The following is a 17,486-nucleotide window of genomic DNA, read 5'->3' as shown; positions in this document are numbered from 1 at the left end:
CGGATGGGCGCGGCGGGGGCGGGCCGGCGGGGAGCCAATGGGGAGCGCGCGCCGTCAGGAGCGAGCGCCTCAAATAATCGGGCTCAGCTGATTGTCCCCGGCAGAGAGTTGTTTGGCGGCGGGCGGGCGCGCGGCGCAGCCAGGAGGGCGGGCGCGCGGGAGGAGGGGGGCTCCCCTTTGTTGCATGGGGGTGTCCAGCCGGGGCTGAGGGGAGGGGCGGGCCGGGCCGGGCTGGGCGCGCGCGGCGGCGACGACCGTTGGCGGGCCGTTGCCTCCCGCTGCCCCATGAGCGCGACGGTGGCGGCGGCGGCGGCCCTCGCTGAGGGGGCGGCCCTGGCTGAGGGGGCCGCCGTGCCCTACGCGGTGGAGCTGGGGCTGACCGTGCTCCACACGGCGCTCTACGCCGCCCTCTTCCTCTTCGCCTACCTGCAGCTCTGGCTGCTCCTCTACTACCGGGAGCGGCGGTTGAGCTACCACACGCTCTGCCTCTTCCTCTGCCTGCTCTGGGCAGCCCTCAGGACCACCCTCTTCTCCTTCTACCTGCAGAACTCCCTGCAGGCCCTCCGTCTCCAGCAGCCCTTCGCCCACTGGCTCCTCTACTGCCTGCCCGGCTGCCTGCTCTTCTCCAGCCTCTGCCTCCTCAACCTCTATTTCGCTGAGGTAAGTTTGGTGGTTTTTTTTCTTTTGGGGAGGAGTGGGCGCGCCAAACTCCCACCCTGCAGGACGCCGGGGCGAAAGGCTCCTCTTCAGCCACCCCCCCATTCCCCCCCAAACTTGGAGGTGCGCAGAGGTGTGCCCTGAAGCCAGGCTTTGGGATGAGATGGAGGGGTGGGGGGGGGGGGTGTATGGCGTTGTGCCCTGACCAGGCTCGGTGGGAGAGGGCGCTGAGAGGTCTGCCCTCAATGTAGGCTTAGGGGGCAGGTTGGGGAGATGCAGGGGTGTGCCCTGAATCCAGGCTTGGGGAGAGGCACAGAGACTATGCACTGAATCCAGGCTCGGGGGTGGGGTGGGATGGGAGGGGTGAACAAAAAGTGTGCCCTGAATCCTAGCGTCGAGGTGGTGGGGTGCAGGGCTGTGCCTTGAATGCAGACTCTGTAGGGTGGCACGGGGGGGGGGGGGAGGGCAGGCACATGCCCTGAATCTGGGGTTGGGGGGGGTGTGCAGAGATGTGCCCTGCTCCCGGGTGGGGCTTTCCCCTTTGCAACCCTACGAGGGGTGGCAGTGCCACGGGGGGGTCTCTTTGGGGACTGTTTTGCATCTTTTTTTTGATTGATTCCCCTTCTCTAAAGGGGACCAGAAAGTGGCAGCAGCAGGGGCTGCTCTGGCCTGGATTGATGCCAACCATTACGTCACCAGCTAGAGCCTCTTCTGCTATTGTTGCTGCGCTCCCTCCTTCTCTCCATCTCTCCGCTCCGCTGTGAACTGGGCTTGTTGTTCTGCAGCTTTTTGTCAGACAAAAACCCCGAGATCCCTCTGCCTCCCCAGACAACAGCCCCGGGCTGGAGAGGTGGGCCCCCTCGTAGCATAAAGATCGCTGCTGGGACAGTGCGGAGCTGCTCGTTATTGTTGCTGAGCCATATTCCTCCTTTTCTGGGTTCCCCATCACTTGTTTTGTGGCTTTTATCCTCCTTTCTCTAGTCCTTTCACTTGTCTTTATCTTTTAAAGCCTTGGCTCTCCCCTCCCCTCTCTCCTCTGAATATTTTGTTTCTGCTCCAGTTTCTTGTGAGCAGCCCTTTGCTTGCCTGCCTTCCAGTTTGGTGACTTGTTTCATAAATAGGCAGTACTTTCCTTCCAGCTTTGTTGTTGTTGTTGTTCAGATTCTTTGCTCTGCAGCTCTCAGCTGTTAGCCAGCCTCACAAAGGAATCGCTAACACACAGCGAAATCGCTCCATCGCTCCGATGTGTCACTGATGGGAGTTATGATTTCATTTTCCCGAGGACATCGACATTCACATGATAATGTGAGACTTGGAGCAATTGGGTTGTTCAGCTGTTTTGGTTCTTCCCCCTCTGACACAAACACCTGGAAGCTGGGGTAAACTGCCCGTTGCAAAAGCTGTTGATGTTAGATATGCTGCTGATCAAGTGGCAGCAAAATAACAAATGCTGCATAGTGTGCATAATCCATCTTGTCTGTTAAAGGGAGCCTGACCTACCAATTGCTCCAACTAGTAGGTGTTTGTGTTCCTTGAAAGGCAAGCTGAGGAGGGGATCCTGTGTTCTGATACCACAAAGTGGCTGGATTTCTGTTTTCCACTAAGTTACTGGACTTGACAGCAGATTTGCCTCTTTGCAGGCTTGTTAAAAGGTTCCTTTAAAGAACGGCAAAGTAAATTCAAATAGGTTCTCAGGCATCCCTTCCTCCCATGATATCTGTTTTCCAGTGGACTCTGGCTGAATATACCCCATTTCTTTCTCCTTGAAGACCTAGAGCCAAGGGAAATCCTGTCTGAGGAAATAAGAGCTCAGAATCTAGAGTGGGGAAGGATAAAATGACTTATTAAAATGGCTATGCATGCTTAGTTACAGAGAGGGTTGGACACTTGGCTGTCACAAGCACTTTGTGGTGTTTGTGGGTGAACTCACAGTGGTGGTAGGTAGTGAAGTCTGCGGCTCCAGACGTTTGGAGAAAGAGTGCGGCTAGATGGACTGAAAGCCTTTGGTGCTTTTCTGGCTTCCATTTTAACAAAAGAAATGGTGCCCAGTATTGATATTTGGCCTCTTCTGTGTGGGGAGCAGGCTGATAAAACTAGCCCACCCTTCTCTTGACAGAAGGGTGTCGTGTGCTGAGACGCGTGTGGCTTGGCTGTGTTCAGTGCTTCTCTTAAAGCACAGGAGGAGTTGTGTTAAAGGGGCTTAGGGTGTAATTAAACAAGAATTGTCACTACCTGGAGGAAGGAGAGAAGCTATGGTGGAACCACAGCAGTTTAGCTCAAGTGGCTCAAGATTTAGAGGTGACTGGTATGTTTACTAGTGTGACTTCAAGCAGAACCTGCTGTGGAGGGCCCATCCGTTCTCAGTTCTTAAGGGCCAGTTGGTAGCAACCTGTAGAAGGGCATTGGGCTTCTGCTACTCTGGGGGTGGCATCCTGGTCTGAGGTGCCCTCAGATAAAAGCATAGGCTGCTTCTGTGCTGAAGGCCTGCTAATTGTCTTTGTACACAGTGCCTCCTTTGTGGAGATGCTGGAGAAATGGCATCTGTCTAAGCAGTGGAAGAAAATGTGGCCTGTGCATGTTGTTTGAGCAATCTTGCTTGATTTACAGAGCTCCTCAGGCTATGTACAAGCTGAGGATTAAATGGTGCTGGGTGGGGGAAGAGCTCCAGGAAACAACAAATACCCAGGGAGAGCTAGCGTTATTTTGCACTTCAGGCTGTTCTGGGGCTAAAATTCAAACTCATGAAACTGCCTAGTGTTTCTCCTTTCTGTGGGGAGATGCTATCCTTTTCCTATCCCCTCTTGGCCCCTGAGATTCCTGAGGGGACGTGGAGGCCTGACAAAACACGTGTGGGATGCTTATTTGGTGGTGACGGTTTCTTTTTGTCACTGCCTTATTTCTACCTGGAACATCAAAAGGTGTAATGCCTTTTGCTTCAGCGTGTCTCTTCCTTTCTGCTTCAGCTTGTAAAAGAATGAGTCCCTTTCCAGGAAATCTGAAGTTCAGAGTATGTCAGGTCAGAATTCCTCAGATCCACTCCCAATCTTGCCTCAAACAGGCAGAACAATGGCTCAGATATCCAACTCAGGGTGCTTCTCTGCCTTGCTTTTTGGAATACTCCTCTGCTGCCAGCTAGACATCTGCTTGAGTAATGCTGCCTTTCCCAAGACTCTGCCAGTTCCTGCTTTCCCCCAGGTCATTGTCAGGAGCACAGTACATGGAAATGTAGCCACAACAGCATTCATCTTGACCCTTTCAAAGACCTTCTTGAGCACTTGGCATCCTTGCCTCGCTTGGGAGTCAGCAACTGTGTGCAACAATGAGTAAGGCCTTCTGCTGGAGTGGTGAGGCTCTGATGGGCTGCTCTGCCAGACTGGCGTTGCCATAACCCTTAACCTGTGTGGGTTTCTTTAAGTGCTCCATCTGATTAGATGACATCAGCCTCTCTCATCCCTTGCTGCTCTAATTGCACTGGAGCAGACATGCATGGAAAGAGCATCCAGCCTGGGAGCCGTTTGTCCTTGCTGTCCTGTATCTTCCTGCCTTCTCAGATGGAAAACTGGAAAAGCCTCCATCCGCTCTTGCACTCTTCCACCTTCCTTGCCTAGCAGACACCTCTGCCTCAGAGGGACAGCTGGTAAGGGGTCACTTAAACTCAAAACTGCTCCATCCCATAGCTGATGATTCCCATGGGCCCCCTGGTTCCCAAATGAACAGGTGGCCATGCCAGCAACCAGCTATTCTAGGAAATCAGGGTACATGCAAGTTGCACCTTGTGTTCATGATGGCGTAGGATTATCTCAGTATTAGTGGGGATGGTGAGAGATCCTCCTCACAGATAGTTCCAACTTTTCCTCTGAGGGGTGGGTGGGGGCTTGAACACTTGTTATGGGGTGTAGTCCCAGAATAGTCTCTGCTCTGATCCAATGCTCGGTGCTGAATGACTGTGGCGAGAGAAGGAATCTAATCTGGCTGTGGATGTTCTTGCAACTGATTGAGGGCTGTGTTCGTGTCAAGGCAGGACATGGTTATGTCTTGTATCTTGAGAGCCCAAACTCATGATTTCTTTATGGAACAAAAGAGACTTTGATTCCATCAGACAGACAATGACAAGTTTCTGGCTCTCCTGGATCTCTCAGATCCGTTGTGAATGGCTGTACCAAAACCAAGCTGAAGTGCTCTCTGAGGCTCAACGTTAGGGCTAAGGTCCTGGCTTGTACAGGTACTGAAAGTGGTCCTTAGAGCCATCTGTGGGATATGGTGACTGTCGCTTGTCATCTTCTCTTACAGCTGTGACACCTCCAGTACACCTTCTAAGGATGAGTCTGTTTCTTAAACAATGCTCTGAGAACATACCCTTAGCAAGTTCACTTTCTGGGCTCAGTGATGCAAGCAAGGTATTCACTTTTGTGAAATATATCCAGTCATCACAAAAACAAAAGCCTCCAGCATCACAGGGGACTTTGAGGTCTGTAGCCCTTCTTGGCCTTGCCTTCTTCCCAAGTCTGTGGTTGATGTGAAGCACTTAAAGGACTTGTGGCTCCAGAAAGACAACTGAGTATTGCCTAACTGTTATAAAAGGCTCGCTTAGGAGTAAAGGTTCTCAGTCCTGCTGCTCTGGGCTAGCAGAGATCTGTTCCTTGTTTTCAGCAGGCAATTGTGTGACTTCTGGGGCTGGCCTTTCAGCTAGCAACTGAAGGAACTGTTCAATTAGCAAGGGTTGCTACTAGCAACTTGGCATAATGCACCTGTTTGAGGGCAGGGGTCTGCGTTTCCTATTTTTATGAAGAACAGGACTACTCCTGAGCTCTCTGCACTGGCTTCTTCACAGCAGAACTCTCTACATCAGCTGTCCTTGGGCTTTGAAAGCAGCAGAGAGAATCCAGTGCTGAAAGTCTTGCAAGATTGTCTCAAGGATAAGAACCCAAAGGTGCATTGTGAACACTACTGGTGTCACCTGCTGACCCAGGCCCTGTGAAGAAAAAGCAACCTTCAGATGAGTTACTGTGTCTTAATAACTAAAACCACTGTAAACTGAGTGATGCCTGTTCTTTTCCTGAAGTTATAGGACTAAATAGCTGGGGGCTAATAAAAGTGTGAGGCTGGTGCTGTGGTCTCCCTCTGCTTTTAGTGGCAGCCGTCCAAGTGTGAGTCTTGGGTTGCCATTGCACTCTTAATCCTGAGACAGCTTTGTGTGCCTTAGTCCCCAGGGCTTGGGGCTGTAGGGGAGAGTCTTGGGAGACTGTCTTGCACAGGGCTGCTGCAGCTGCGGAAGCCGGCATCTTTTTGTTAGCCGGTGGCATTTCCCTGCTCAGCTGAGGGGCTGTTCTCACCCAGGGTGATCAGCTGGAATACAAGCCAGGGACTTTTGTTTGCTCTGCTGTTCAGAGGCTGCGGTTCCAGACTGCTCTTCTGGGAGTCAAAGCAGAAGTACAAATACCTCAAGTGGATTTCCATGCTGCGTGAATGGGTGCTGAACCAGGAGGTTTCCCAGCTGGATGTCCTTGATGTCTGTTTTGACACTCCTGAAGTGCTTGAATGTAGCCTACAGGCAAACTAAGGATAGGGGAGGATTTGGGGATTTTTCTGTTTTGAAGTCACCACATGGTCCTTCCAAGGCCCAGGTTTCCTGTAACTCAGATGAGCTTTGGGGCTCAGAGTGGATTATGCCATGCTTCTGTACTTCTCTGGGCTGGAATAGGCCAGGACAACCAGGTAGAGGGCTTCAGAGACTGCTTGTAGTACTGTGCCCCTCGGTCATGGGGACTGGATACTTCCTTCTGCTGAAGTACTGTGTCTTGTTCCCCACTAAGTGCTTCTTGAGTTCATCCTCCCTCAGACTGGGGAGAGGAGCCAGACAGCGAAACTGGCTCTCAGAACAGGGTTGCTGAAGCTGTCCGATGCCCTGTAGGAGGGCTTTCAAATGCTTGAAACTACTACAATGGATCAAACAACCCTCAAATCCTGAAGTGTCTCTGGAAATCCTGTTGGCAGGAGCCTGAGTTCTGAAGCTTTGGAGTGCCATCGCTACCTCAGTGCTGACTGGAAGGTGGGAGCCAAGAAATCCCATCAGGAAAAAAAGCTGACTAAGGGTGCCTTGTAAGAGGAGTGATCCTTCACCGCAGCCACAGTCTGGAAGCTGCGGGGAGGACTCCTTGCAGAAGCAGTGAAACTAAACCTCCACACCTCTGCAGTGATTCCACAGTGGTCTTGTGCTCACCCCACAAGTACATGTCTGCTGGATCTGGCTAGATGGCTCTCTACCTCTTCCCAAGTTCCTTCAAAGCCTCTAGTTAGGACACGAGCTTTGTCTGAGACTGAATGTGACCTTCAGCTCTGGGATCCTTCCTGGTGGGGTCTGTACCAGGATCTGCATTTTTTGCAGGACAAAACCCAGTTCCTGCCATGGCTGTGCTGAATCAGTGTGTGACAAGCGAGCCCCATGTAGCTCTGCCAGCATGCTGCTTTCCTGCTGCTTGCCCTGACCGCGTGTGAGCACCAGTTACCTGTCCCCTTGCAGCAGGACTGCTGTGCTCACATCCGAGCTGTGACTTAGGAGTGTGTCTGCACCTTCCCAAACCATCTGTACTTCCTTAGGCTAGAAGTCCTGCCCCTGTAGGCTTCATCAGGAGCCACCCTCCAGCCCAAAGGGACATGGAAGCTTGTCTGCCATATTGGAAAGAGTGTTGCCCGAGTATGAGCTGATGGTTCTCCTCCAGCCTTCCCAACCCAAATGGCTGGGGGTGCAGGCATGGCTTCAGTACCCTGCAGTCTGAGGAGAGGCCTGTGAGCCTTTGCTTTGAAGCACCGGTCCTTCTTGTGCAACTTTCAGCTTGAGTCTCCTAATCCCTTGTGTGGTGAGGAGATTCACAGAACCCAGATCCGCTCTTGGACAGAGTGTGTGTTGCTTTGAAGAGTGAAATAGATGACAGTCAGTTATTTGCAGACTAATACACTTGTCTGTCAAGTGTGCCATGCAACTTGGCAGGCTGGGCCTTCCACCTCTGGAGGACTTCCTACCATCTCAGAGTTACTTTTCAGGTGTATTTGACCTACAGACATCTTAAGGGTGGAGGAGCTGTGAGCTCCAAATGCTTGCTGTGGCCTATGGGTCCATAATCCAATACCAGAGGGCTAGTTTAGATCAGCTATTTGTCTTGCTAAAGCACAGCAGCTGAAGCAGCCTTCTCTAACAGGAGAATCAAGTGTGATTGAGGTCCTAAAATATGCAGCACAGAACACTGGGCAAAGATGTATTTTTGAATGTTCTTAGTGACTGCTAAACTCCCTGGTTTTCTTGAAGTCCTTAGGTGTGGTGTTATTTAAGTCCTTGTCACATATATGATATTAAATATGTTTATAGCGACATGGTTTAGTGGTGGACTTGGCAGTGTTAGGTTTGTGGTTGGACTCGATGATCTTGAAGGTCTTTTCCAACCCAAATGATTTTAGGATTCTATGCCTATTGGACACCTACATTTGGGCTTGGCTCTTGCAGGAAAAAGAATACCAGTCTTTCTTGCATGTGGGTCCAGTGCAAGACTTGGTGCTAATAGACAATCTGGAGTCCTTCAAGATGTCCAAGTGGATGCTGGCTTCCCTGTTGTATATATCTTTACTAAGCTTAAAGGAGAACTGTAAGTCATGTTAAGTAATGCTGTGCAAATCTTTCCCCTAGGTCATATTCAAAGTGAAATGTGCAGCTGAATTCAACAAGTACAAGTAAGTGATACTTTTCTAACGTTGCCTTCAAAGCTGGCTTAAGGTGAACTTGTGCTGCGGTGCTGGGAATGGGAACTTCAGACCCAAAGACTGAACAGAGCTAGTGCCATACCTTGTTGTGCTCTGACAAAGGATCAGTGTTGTGCCTTGGAGAAGGACTGGGAGCTTCAAGGGTACCAAGGAAGCTAAAGCATGTGCTGTGTGCCTCCATACATGTCATCAGCATCCCAGTACTGGTGCTGCTAGCAAACTACATGAACTCTTGAGGTCATTCTGAGCTGTCCCACCCCCAGAAAAAGATCTGCAGGATAAGGCTTGAGCAATAGGTGGGACCTGTTTGTGCAGCCCAGGTGCTTCCTAGCCATTTCTAGCAAAACCCACAGTGGAAAATGCAAGCTCCAGTGGCTTTCAATAAAGAAGTTGCAGTGGTTGTGATGACTCATAGCTTATTGACTGAAGTTAATGCAGAGCTAGAGCAATGCTTAAAATCTGCAAGATAAGAACCTGACTGTCAGAAGATGAGTCTTGTAACTCATGACTACTTACACTGCTCATGCATTATGAGAGCAGCTCAAACAAATACTCTGCAGACTTGGGCTGTCGATACAACCACTGAAACTTGGTGGAATGTCTGATCTTCACAGCAAGCAGAGCACTGGGCATGCTGGGAGGTTCTCTTGCCTGATGAGACAGGAGGGTGGTGGAGAACAACACCAGAATTGTCTGACTTGAACTCCATTTTTTTTTTTCCCCCCACCATCTCTCCAGGGTCCTCTTGTATCTGGGCTCCATATTTACCAGCCTCCTCTTCTTAGTTGTGAACTTAACTTGTGCAATGTTAATCCATGGTGAGGTCCCGGAGGACCAGCTGAGGTGGACAGTCCTTGCCCGTGCCCTGGTCAACGACAGCCTCTTCATCCTCTGTGCCATCTCGCTGGCTTGCTGCATGTGCAAACTGGGAAAGATGTCTTCAGCGAATGTCTACCTCGAGTCTAAGGTAGGTAAATGCCTTGTAAACTACACTGGAACTGCACCATCATCAGCTGGATTCTCAACTGGATCTGTGTGTGCTTACTTAGAGCAATGCTGGCCTGGTTGCACCTGAGCTACTCTTGCTCAAATATTCCTTCCAGGGTGGAGGTGGCAGCTCTTGGACTCCTCTGTCCAGAAAGTGCATGCTCCTGCTGTAGGAATGAGGTGCCCTGCACATTTTAGGGGAATGCATTGTCTGCAGCTTTGCTGGCACAACAGGAGACTTAAGAGCTGCTTATGCTTTTCAGGTTTAGAAGTATAACTTAGGGTTTGACTGGAAGAGAGGGTTCTCTAAGAGTAGCAGATGCAGTTTCTGCAGTATATTGCCACTAAGGACAGTAAAGTCTGCAGCATATTGTTATTTCTGGCAGATGCATAACAACTCTGCAAAGGGGATCCCCCCAGCAGTCCAGCTTTAGCTGCCTGCTTGCCTGAGCCAGAGGTAGTGCTCGCCTGTCCTGGATGAGATGAGCATTTTAGGAGGGGAGGAGAAAGTTGCTGTAGGTCCTGCCCCAAGGCAGAAGGACGGGTGAGGGTCTGAACATACACAACTCTGATCCACTTTCCTACTTGCTTGAGAAGACACCAGCAGTCTCACCTTAGTGTGGCAGTAGGCTGCAATTAAGTGTGTGCTTGAGCTGCCTCCTCTTCCTCTGGGAAGCCATATCACTCCTATCAAAGGCAGTGATTCCAGGGTGGGGACCTGGCCTGTTGAGAAGGGCAGACAGCAGTCTCTTGATGAGCCTGGAAACATCTATAGGAAAAACTTGAGCACTTGAGCATAGTCAGGCTCAGGGAAGTCAGCTGCCTGGCTCTAGTAGTTTTGAGCTACTGTCTTTTCCCAGTAGTACAGCTCCTCACCCCATATGCTCTGAATTACCTCTTTCCAGGTGTCAGAAGGTGGGGCTCTGGCCTCCTGCAGAGACCTTATTTCCAATGTGTCATCAATCAGGTGAATCTGTATGCTCTTAAAGTGCTGCCAGGCCTGGCTCAGGTGAGAGGCTGCCCAGAGTGTAGAGCTCCTGGAGGCTGTTGGATGGCTCTGTCCCCCCTCAGCAAGAGGAGGAGGGTGACAAGCCACCTTGCAGCAGACACTGCTACAAAGACATTCTGGATCCAGGCAACTGCCTTGCGTTGGCTGGAGGCATCTCCTTGCTACTTAGCAGGCCATCTGCATGACAGCTCAAGTGGCTGCAGTCCACTGCCCCTTCTTTTAGAGAGGGCAGCTGAGTGAAAGCTGAGAGGGTGGCCAGAGCTGTGCTGTCAAGGTTGAAGCTGAGGCTTTCTGTAGGAGAAGTCTGGCTCTCTTAAGCAGCAGAGAGCTTCGGTGGTTGCCCAGAATCCTGGGAGTGGCTGCCTAGCTGGCTCTGGTGACAGCTGTCCACAGAGGCTGCAGATTGCAGCCAGGTGATCTGAAGTGAGACAGAGGAGCCATGACTAAGCTGCAAACCTGCTCGCATCCCTCCTTGCATGGGCCAGGTATCCAGCTCTCACTGGCCCTGGACACTAATTAACTTATCAAGTTCACCCAGCAGTAGTTTACGAATGCATTAACTTCCTCTAGTTACATGCCTGAGGCTGCCTGTGGGGCTGTGCTCTTGTATGACATGCTCTCAAGAAGCCTGCTCTCAAGGTTGAATACTCAACCTGACTGTCTGGTAAAGGTCTCTTGCATTCAAATGCTGTCTCCCTTCCCTGCCTTGGAGGCATCCCCTGACTTTGTGTTGTGGAGGAGCTGCAAAAATAGGGTGGGGATGAGCAGAAGTGTTAAACAAATGCCTGAAAAGGCTGTCCTGCCTCCTGGACTCTAGCTGTGGACCTGCTGACTCAAAACAATACAGCAAGGTTGGAGGGGCCTGGTGAGGCTGCTGCCTCCACTGAAGGTAGGAAGGTTTGAGCCATTTGACACTTGAGAGGGCGGCTGTGCTATTGAACTGCTGCCAAATCCTATACTATGGTCCTTGTCAGCTGGAGACTTGCTTCACTAGCCTTTCTGCCTCTTATTCCGCTGTCCTGAATACCAAGGGCTCAGCTAACAGTGCTAGGGCAGGCTGTGTTCTTGTGCTTTGGTGGTGTCACAGGCACTTGTCTGTCAGCAGCACTTTCACGCTGCCTCTTCCAAGACAGTCTTGAGCAAGTGCTGTAAAGCTAGGAAAATAGAGCTAGTGTACCCATAGCTTGGATGTGGAGCAGGTCAATGAGATGTGCTTCCTGAGCTGATTGTCTCTCTAAATACAGAGGCAAATCAGCTGCTGGGATGTGGTTGTCTGCCCACTTACTGGCTTCTGAAGTGCAGTGACTGGTGGCTACCAGTAGCTATTAAAAGGCTTCACGGGTGTATCTAACAAAGAAATGAAGACGCTTGCAGATCTTCAAGTAGCTTCCTCTCCCATGGCTAGCCGTCCAGGAAAGGTAGGTACCGTGACCCTCAGGTACCTCACGCAGCTATCCTTCTGACAGCACTGCGTCTGAAACACTGTGGAGAAAGCTGCTCTTCACCCAGCACAGGACGGCTCGCAGGAGGCAGGGGTCCCGCAACATCTAGCAGCCCTTTAGCACGCTGCTCCATGTACAGCAAAGCCTGGTTTGTCCCACAGCAGCGCTGGGGTTCAGGTGCTGGTTCTTTCTGCCTGTTCTCAGAGTTGCCCACCCTAAACATTTGGGCTTCTTTCCTAGACAAATGCTGTGTTCAATGTCAGGGGTGCCAAACTGCTGCAGAGTGAATGAGCCGGGTGGACATCTCTGCTGTAGTGTCTGATCAGGGTGTAGAAGCAGCAAGATGACTTTCTTGATGGTTGTTGGTTGGCCTTCTGGAGACTACCACAGTAAGGCGGTGGGTGGGATAGCATCTCTCTGGACCACCAGTTTGAAGCTGACTGCTAAGATCCTGAGAACGACGCTCCTGTGCCTCGAGTCTTCCCTGCTCCCTGGTGACACTGGCTGTATAACTGCTACTGCAGTGAACTCATCACACAAGGAAGCTCTTAACCAGCTCTGAATATTTTAGCAACAACATACAAATGTTCTAGGTCATTCTTGCCTGTACAGCTTCTCATGCATTTAAGGGAGGGGGGAAATCGCAGCTCTATAGGAAGGTCTGTATTGAAACTGGTTTTTTTCTTCCTGTTCTAGGGAACATCTGTCTGCCAGGCTATTCTTGTGGGATCTGTAGTCGCTCTTCTGTATTCCTCAAGGGCTTGCTATAACCTGGTAGCTGTGGCCATATCTCCAGACAATGTTCCTGGTCCTTTTAACTATGGCTGGGACAACCTTTCGGACAAGGTGAGTGTCTGTGGCCCTCAATCCAAAGCTAGTAAAGTGAAAGGCAGTTACTCTACCATCCTGTGAGGGCATGTGCAGGTGAAAAGGGGGCTATGTGGGGGTGCCTGTTTCACTGAATCCCCAGATGGGCTGGCTTTCTGCCTTCAGAAGCCCTACTTGCTCTCTCCACCAGAGCAAACCTGAATCTTCCTCTACCTGGCTACTTCTTCAGGAGGGATTCCCTGTTGTGGTCTTCAATTTTAGCCTGTCAACTCTTCTTTTGGGGGAGAGGAAGAACAAGTCAACTAGAGCAGAAAAGCAATGCTTAATCAGGTGTGGCTGTGTGCAAGGGAGAGTCGCTGGTGTAGGGAGGGAGCCAACAGTACCCTGCTAGTACACTGAAGAGAACTATCTCACTAAAACCAGTAGCAGCAGTCAGGTAAGGGTTGCTATTCTGGTTTAGGGACTCTGCCTTCTTAAGGGTTTCTCTGCATTCCTCGTTCTAAGCTGTGTGCTGTGACCAGCTTTGGGAGCTGTGTAGCTCCACTGATGGCTAGGATTATACAGAGACCTCTAACTTCTGTCCACAGGTGCATGTGGAAGTGAGCAGTGAAGAATATGTGGTGTTTGGAGTAGTCCTCTTCCTCTGGGAGCTGGTGCCAATGACTTTCGTGGTGCTGTTCTTCCGGGCTCAGAGACTGAGTCAGAACTTGGTAGGCTGGAGCAAGCTGCTGTAGCTTGAGTACCCCTGTGCAGGGAGGAGCCCCAAAGTGCCTGGGGCAGGGGGGGCAGGCCTTTAGGAAGACTGTCAGAAATATCTCACTTCTGGCCTAACTCCTTTTTCTTTAACAGACTCCGGCGGGGATGGTCAATAGTCACAGTTACAGCTCCAGAGCCTACTTCTTTGACAATCCGAGGCGCTACGACAGCGATGATGACTTGTCACGGCTTGGGGCCAGAGAAGGAGGGTAAGCATTGTTGGGCAAGTGAAAGCACAGCTGCTGTTCTGCCCTGTGTGGAAGCAACAGAGCTCTTGGCTTCTACTCTCAGGAAAAAAATCTTGGTATAAGAGGCAGCTTGGGCAAGGTGGATGGGGCAAGGGGCGGTCTGACTGAGCTTGTTTTTGTTCCCTTCTGCAGCTCACAAGGAGCTATTTTTATTAGACAGAAGTGACCAGCTCTGAGAGGTGGATATCGCACTGGGTGCTCACAGGTAGAAATATGCAGTGGCTACAGACAGGAGGCCTCATCCAGGAGGGCTGATCTTGCTAGGACCCTTCCTCAGCTGTGGGGGCAGAGGGCTCTTAAATGACCTCCGGAGGAGTTTCTCCACTGGAAAGTGAGAGGTGGTGAAGTTCTGGGAGGGATGTGGTCTCTGGGAGTCAACTGGGACAAAGCTCTGCAGGAACACCTGGTGTGGGGGAGAATTCTCATCCCCAGCAAAACTAAGGGGAAACCTGACAGCCCTGTCCTTCACTTGCTGCTCAGGGCTCTGAACTCCACCTGCCCAGGGCTGTAGTGAGGGGTTCAGAGGTTCTGGCTCTTCTTGACCAGTTTTGTAGGGCCTGGTGCTTGTCTCCTTGTACCTGTTTCCTCAAAGCCAGGTTCCTTGGAGATGTGGTGCCTGCATGTCATAGCCTGCTTCTGCAGACTTGGACACCCTGATCAGTGCTGGGAGCAGAAATTTTTTCCTAGCAGCGGAGACTAGCTGCAGCCAAATTATTCATCTCTAAGAGTCCATGTTTGGTTTTTCTGTCTCTCCTCCCAGCTTGGCCACCCCTCAGTGCCCTGGCTGCTATGGGTCCCTGGCTGGGAATGACAGCTACGCGGTGGGTCCCCATCTCGGCGGAACCGCTACAGACAGTGCCCCCTTGCTCTTTGCCGCAGGCGGCTCGGAGATGAATAATCACCATAGCTCATACCCTGCACCACAGAACTGAAGAGGCTGCGAGGTCCCTTTCTTCCCAGAAGTGGCATTCATGTATAGGATTGTAACCTGGTTTTCTCTTTCCTTCTTCCCTGAAGCATCTAACTCATCGACACAAACATTCCACTACCTGCTGCAGCTGTAAGCAGGACTGAGCCTACAGCTGCAGGCAGTAAGCAAGAGAACTTGTGACTTTAAGGTACCATGTAGCAAAGTGAAGCTGAACTCTGTGGAAGCTTTTTCTTGGTCTGGTCTTCAAGATGTTGGCAGCTAAATGCACCAGAGCTTCCTCACTAGAAAAGAAACATCAAATGCATATTTGCACTTTTATCTGCACACTTGGAAGGAACGAATCTTGCTCAGACTGTGCTTGGTCTGAGACTGTTCTAGTTACTCTTTTAATTGCACATCCATAGCTGGGAGAGGCACTGTCTTCCTGCAAAGACGTGTTCCGTGAAGTACTCTGCATCCTGACTCACTTGGGAGTGTGAAGCTCTGTTAGCTGAGCGTGTTACGGGCAGGGCCTCCTGCGGTGAATGTTAAAGCATACTGTGCCATATTCACACCCAGCAGGGCTGATGCCTCTGGGCTGAGTGTGGTCTTGCTCTGACTGCTGGTCCTCGTTTCACCTGATCGATTGCTGAACTGTCCTACCTAGGACTGTGGGTTCAAAGCTGAGCTCAAAGGGTATCCTAGCAGAGGCCTGTGAGGGTGAGATCAAGTGCTCCTACTGGCATTAAGATCACTATGTGGAACCAACCCACTAGCTTACGGCAAAGGAAGAGGGCTGGCTTGGACGGTGGCTTCTGTCGAGCGAGGGGGCTAGACTTTATAGGCTGCTGCCTTGTGGGAAAGCTCAGAGCTGGAGCTGGCTCAGCAAGAGTGTGCGTGCAGGAACATGTGTGGCCCAAAGCACATGTAAAACTAGGGCTGCTTTAACTGGTGGGTGGTGAGAGCAGTCCTGCTCCCCCCTCCTCTTCACCCATGGTGGGGCTCCCCGTGTCCCCCTCAGTATTAAATTGCATTTAGCAGATAACCAAGAGTTTTAACCTGAAGTGAATGTGAACCAGTGGGGTCGCCGGTGAGGTGCAGGAGGTGTCTGTCTGCTTGTGGAGGCAATGCCCGCTGTTGCAGAGGGAAGTGGCAGATGCTGTGGAGGTCTGGTCCTGGGGCTCCTTGCTCTCCCCTCCCCTGCCATGGGGCAGGACTGTGGGCCTGGAGTCCTCCCACTGCCACAGTAGCTTTGTACACAGGGCTTGAGTGTGCAAGGTCAGTCTGGGAGGAGGTTTGTCTGTCTCTCTCTAACCAAAATAGCCAAGTTTGACCTGGCCCATAGCTCCATTGGGCCCTTGGAGATGAGGCTTGATGTTATTCCTGGCTTGTTCCTCAGCCCTATGCGGGGATGAGCAAAGCAGCTTTGGACAGACTTGGACGGAGGCACCGGTCTGCAGAGGGACCTCTAGTGACAACCTGAACTGGAACTGCTTTTAACCTACCTAGAGCTGCTCCTGCTGTTCAAACTCAAGTCTGACACTGAAGGACCCAGCCGGGGTAAAGGACTTGCCTGTGCGTGGAGTGGTACGGTGCTGCCTGGCTCTGGGCGTGGGACGCTGGTCTGGTGTCAGAGGGACCCTGAGCCAGCCTCAGTGTCCGCTGTTGCGTGCAAGAGAAACCCCAAGCACTGGTGCAGCCCCGGCCTCTCCTCACTTGCCGTGTGCTCACTAGTATGGCCTGGTCACCCGATCACCCACCTTGCTTGTACTGAGCTAGATGTCACTTGTCACACTGAGAACATCCTGTCCCTCTGTGTGGTCTCCTGTGCTGGCTTGTGGGCCTCTTCCCTGCTAACCTGCTTTGCTCTTGCCGGCCCAAAAAAAGGAGCAACCCCTGCTTCTTTTTGGAGAAGGCTCCAAAATGACAACTCTCAGCACCTCCCTCTTGCTCTAGTACTTGAACCAGGGAGTTCCACCCTGCCTGCCGTGGCTCTCCTGGCTGCTCCACCTCACGTGGTGTAAGGGACCTGTCTCCTTGCCTCGGCTGGGGTGCAGAAACAGGTTGCTCCATCTCAATCACCGCTTGACTTATGGCAAAGCTAATGAAGGACCTGGACTCAGTGCGTTGCCCTTCTTTCTTCTCCCATAAGTCACCAAAGACAGTAAGTGACGCTAGTGGCCCCTGTTCTTGCTTAAATTCCAAAGCACTAGGAGCACTTTAAGTTTTTTCTTTGGAGGGAAAGGAGCGTAGTGCAAAAAAAAAAAAAAATTAAAAAATAAAAAATTAAAGGGCTACAGGCTCATTGTTCATATTGCACTGAAGCACACAACAACAATACGATCTTCCTGGTGTTAGGATGGCAGGTCGGGGCAGTGAGTCTCGTTGCTAATGTACTCGTGAGTGACTGGCAAAGTGTTTTTGGTTTTATTCATTTGTACGGATGGCTGTTAATTTCAAAACTCTGACCGCTCCTGCTGGGGCCAGTCCCGTGTTTTACTGAAGTAATTTATAGCTGAGAAGTACAATGACTTTTTTAATGCATAGTTGCCTTTCATTAAACTTTTTTTTTTTTGGGTATGGTTTAACAGTGTTTTGGCTTTGCAGTCAGGCAGCAGCTGGCTGCAACAGGAAGCTATGGCCAATGAATGTACCTATTTGTTCTTCACTAAACTGTAACCAAGCACTACTATGTTGAAATAAAAAAAAAAAAAAGTTTCTCTGCTAGGTTGCTGCAGGCCTGGCTCCATTTTGCTCTTGGTGTGACCCAGCCTGGCCAGCTCCAGTCGTGGTCCTGCAGTCCCCCTTGTCCTGGCCAGGGGCTTGTTGGCTGTGCCAGCACAGGACCCCGGACATCTCGGACACTGGGTACCTCGGTGAAGCTGCTTCTTGATGGG

The 17,486-nt window shown here is 51.2% G+C and overlaps 1 protein-coding gene across 1 annotated transcript; it reads left to right on the top strand.

Moving 5' to 3' along the window:
• Positions 1 to 285: 285 nt before the first annotated feature.
• On the top strand, positions 286 to 17,314 carry GPR137C (G protein-coupled receptor 137C). Its single transcript, XM_076345754.1, has 7 exons — positions 286 to 660; positions 8,336 to 8,379; positions 9,148 to 9,376; positions 12,544 to 12,693; positions 13,263 to 13,385; positions 13,525 to 13,640; positions 14,440 to 17,314. Exons 1-7 carry the CDS (start codon positions 286 to 288, stop codon positions 14,609 to 14,611), a joined length of 1,209 nt encoding a protein of 402 aa, XP_076201869.1. The 3' UTR covers positions 14,612 to 17,314.
• The last annotated feature ends 172 nt before the right edge of the window (positions 17,315 to 17,486 follow it).

Source organism: Aptenodytes patagonicus, chromosome 7, assembly GCF_965638725.1.
Source record: "Aptenodytes patagonicus chromosome 7, bAptPat1.pri.cur, whole genome shotgun sequence".
NCBI lineage: Eukaryota > Metazoa > Chordata > Aves > Sphenisciformes > Spheniscidae > Aptenodytes > Aptenodytes patagonicus.
The sequence above is the reverse complement of the archived record's forward strand: the minus strand, read 5'-3'. Positions and strand labels throughout refer to the sequence as shown.

Excerpts from the sequence above, each read along its gene's own strand:
- GPR137C (XM_076345754.1), top strand. The coding sequence starts at position 286 with ATGAGCGCGACGGTGGCGGCGGCGGCGGCCCTCGCTGAGGGGGCGGCC. Across the intron at positions 661-8,335 it reads TCAACCTCTATTTCGCTGAG|GTCATATTCAAAGTGAAATG; the intron begins GTAAGTTTGGTG and ends TCTTTCCCCTAG. Across the intron at positions 13,386-13,524 it reads AGAGACTGAGTCAGAACTTG|ACTCCGGCGGGGATGGTCAA; the intron begins GTAGGCTGGAGC and ends TTTCTTTAACAG.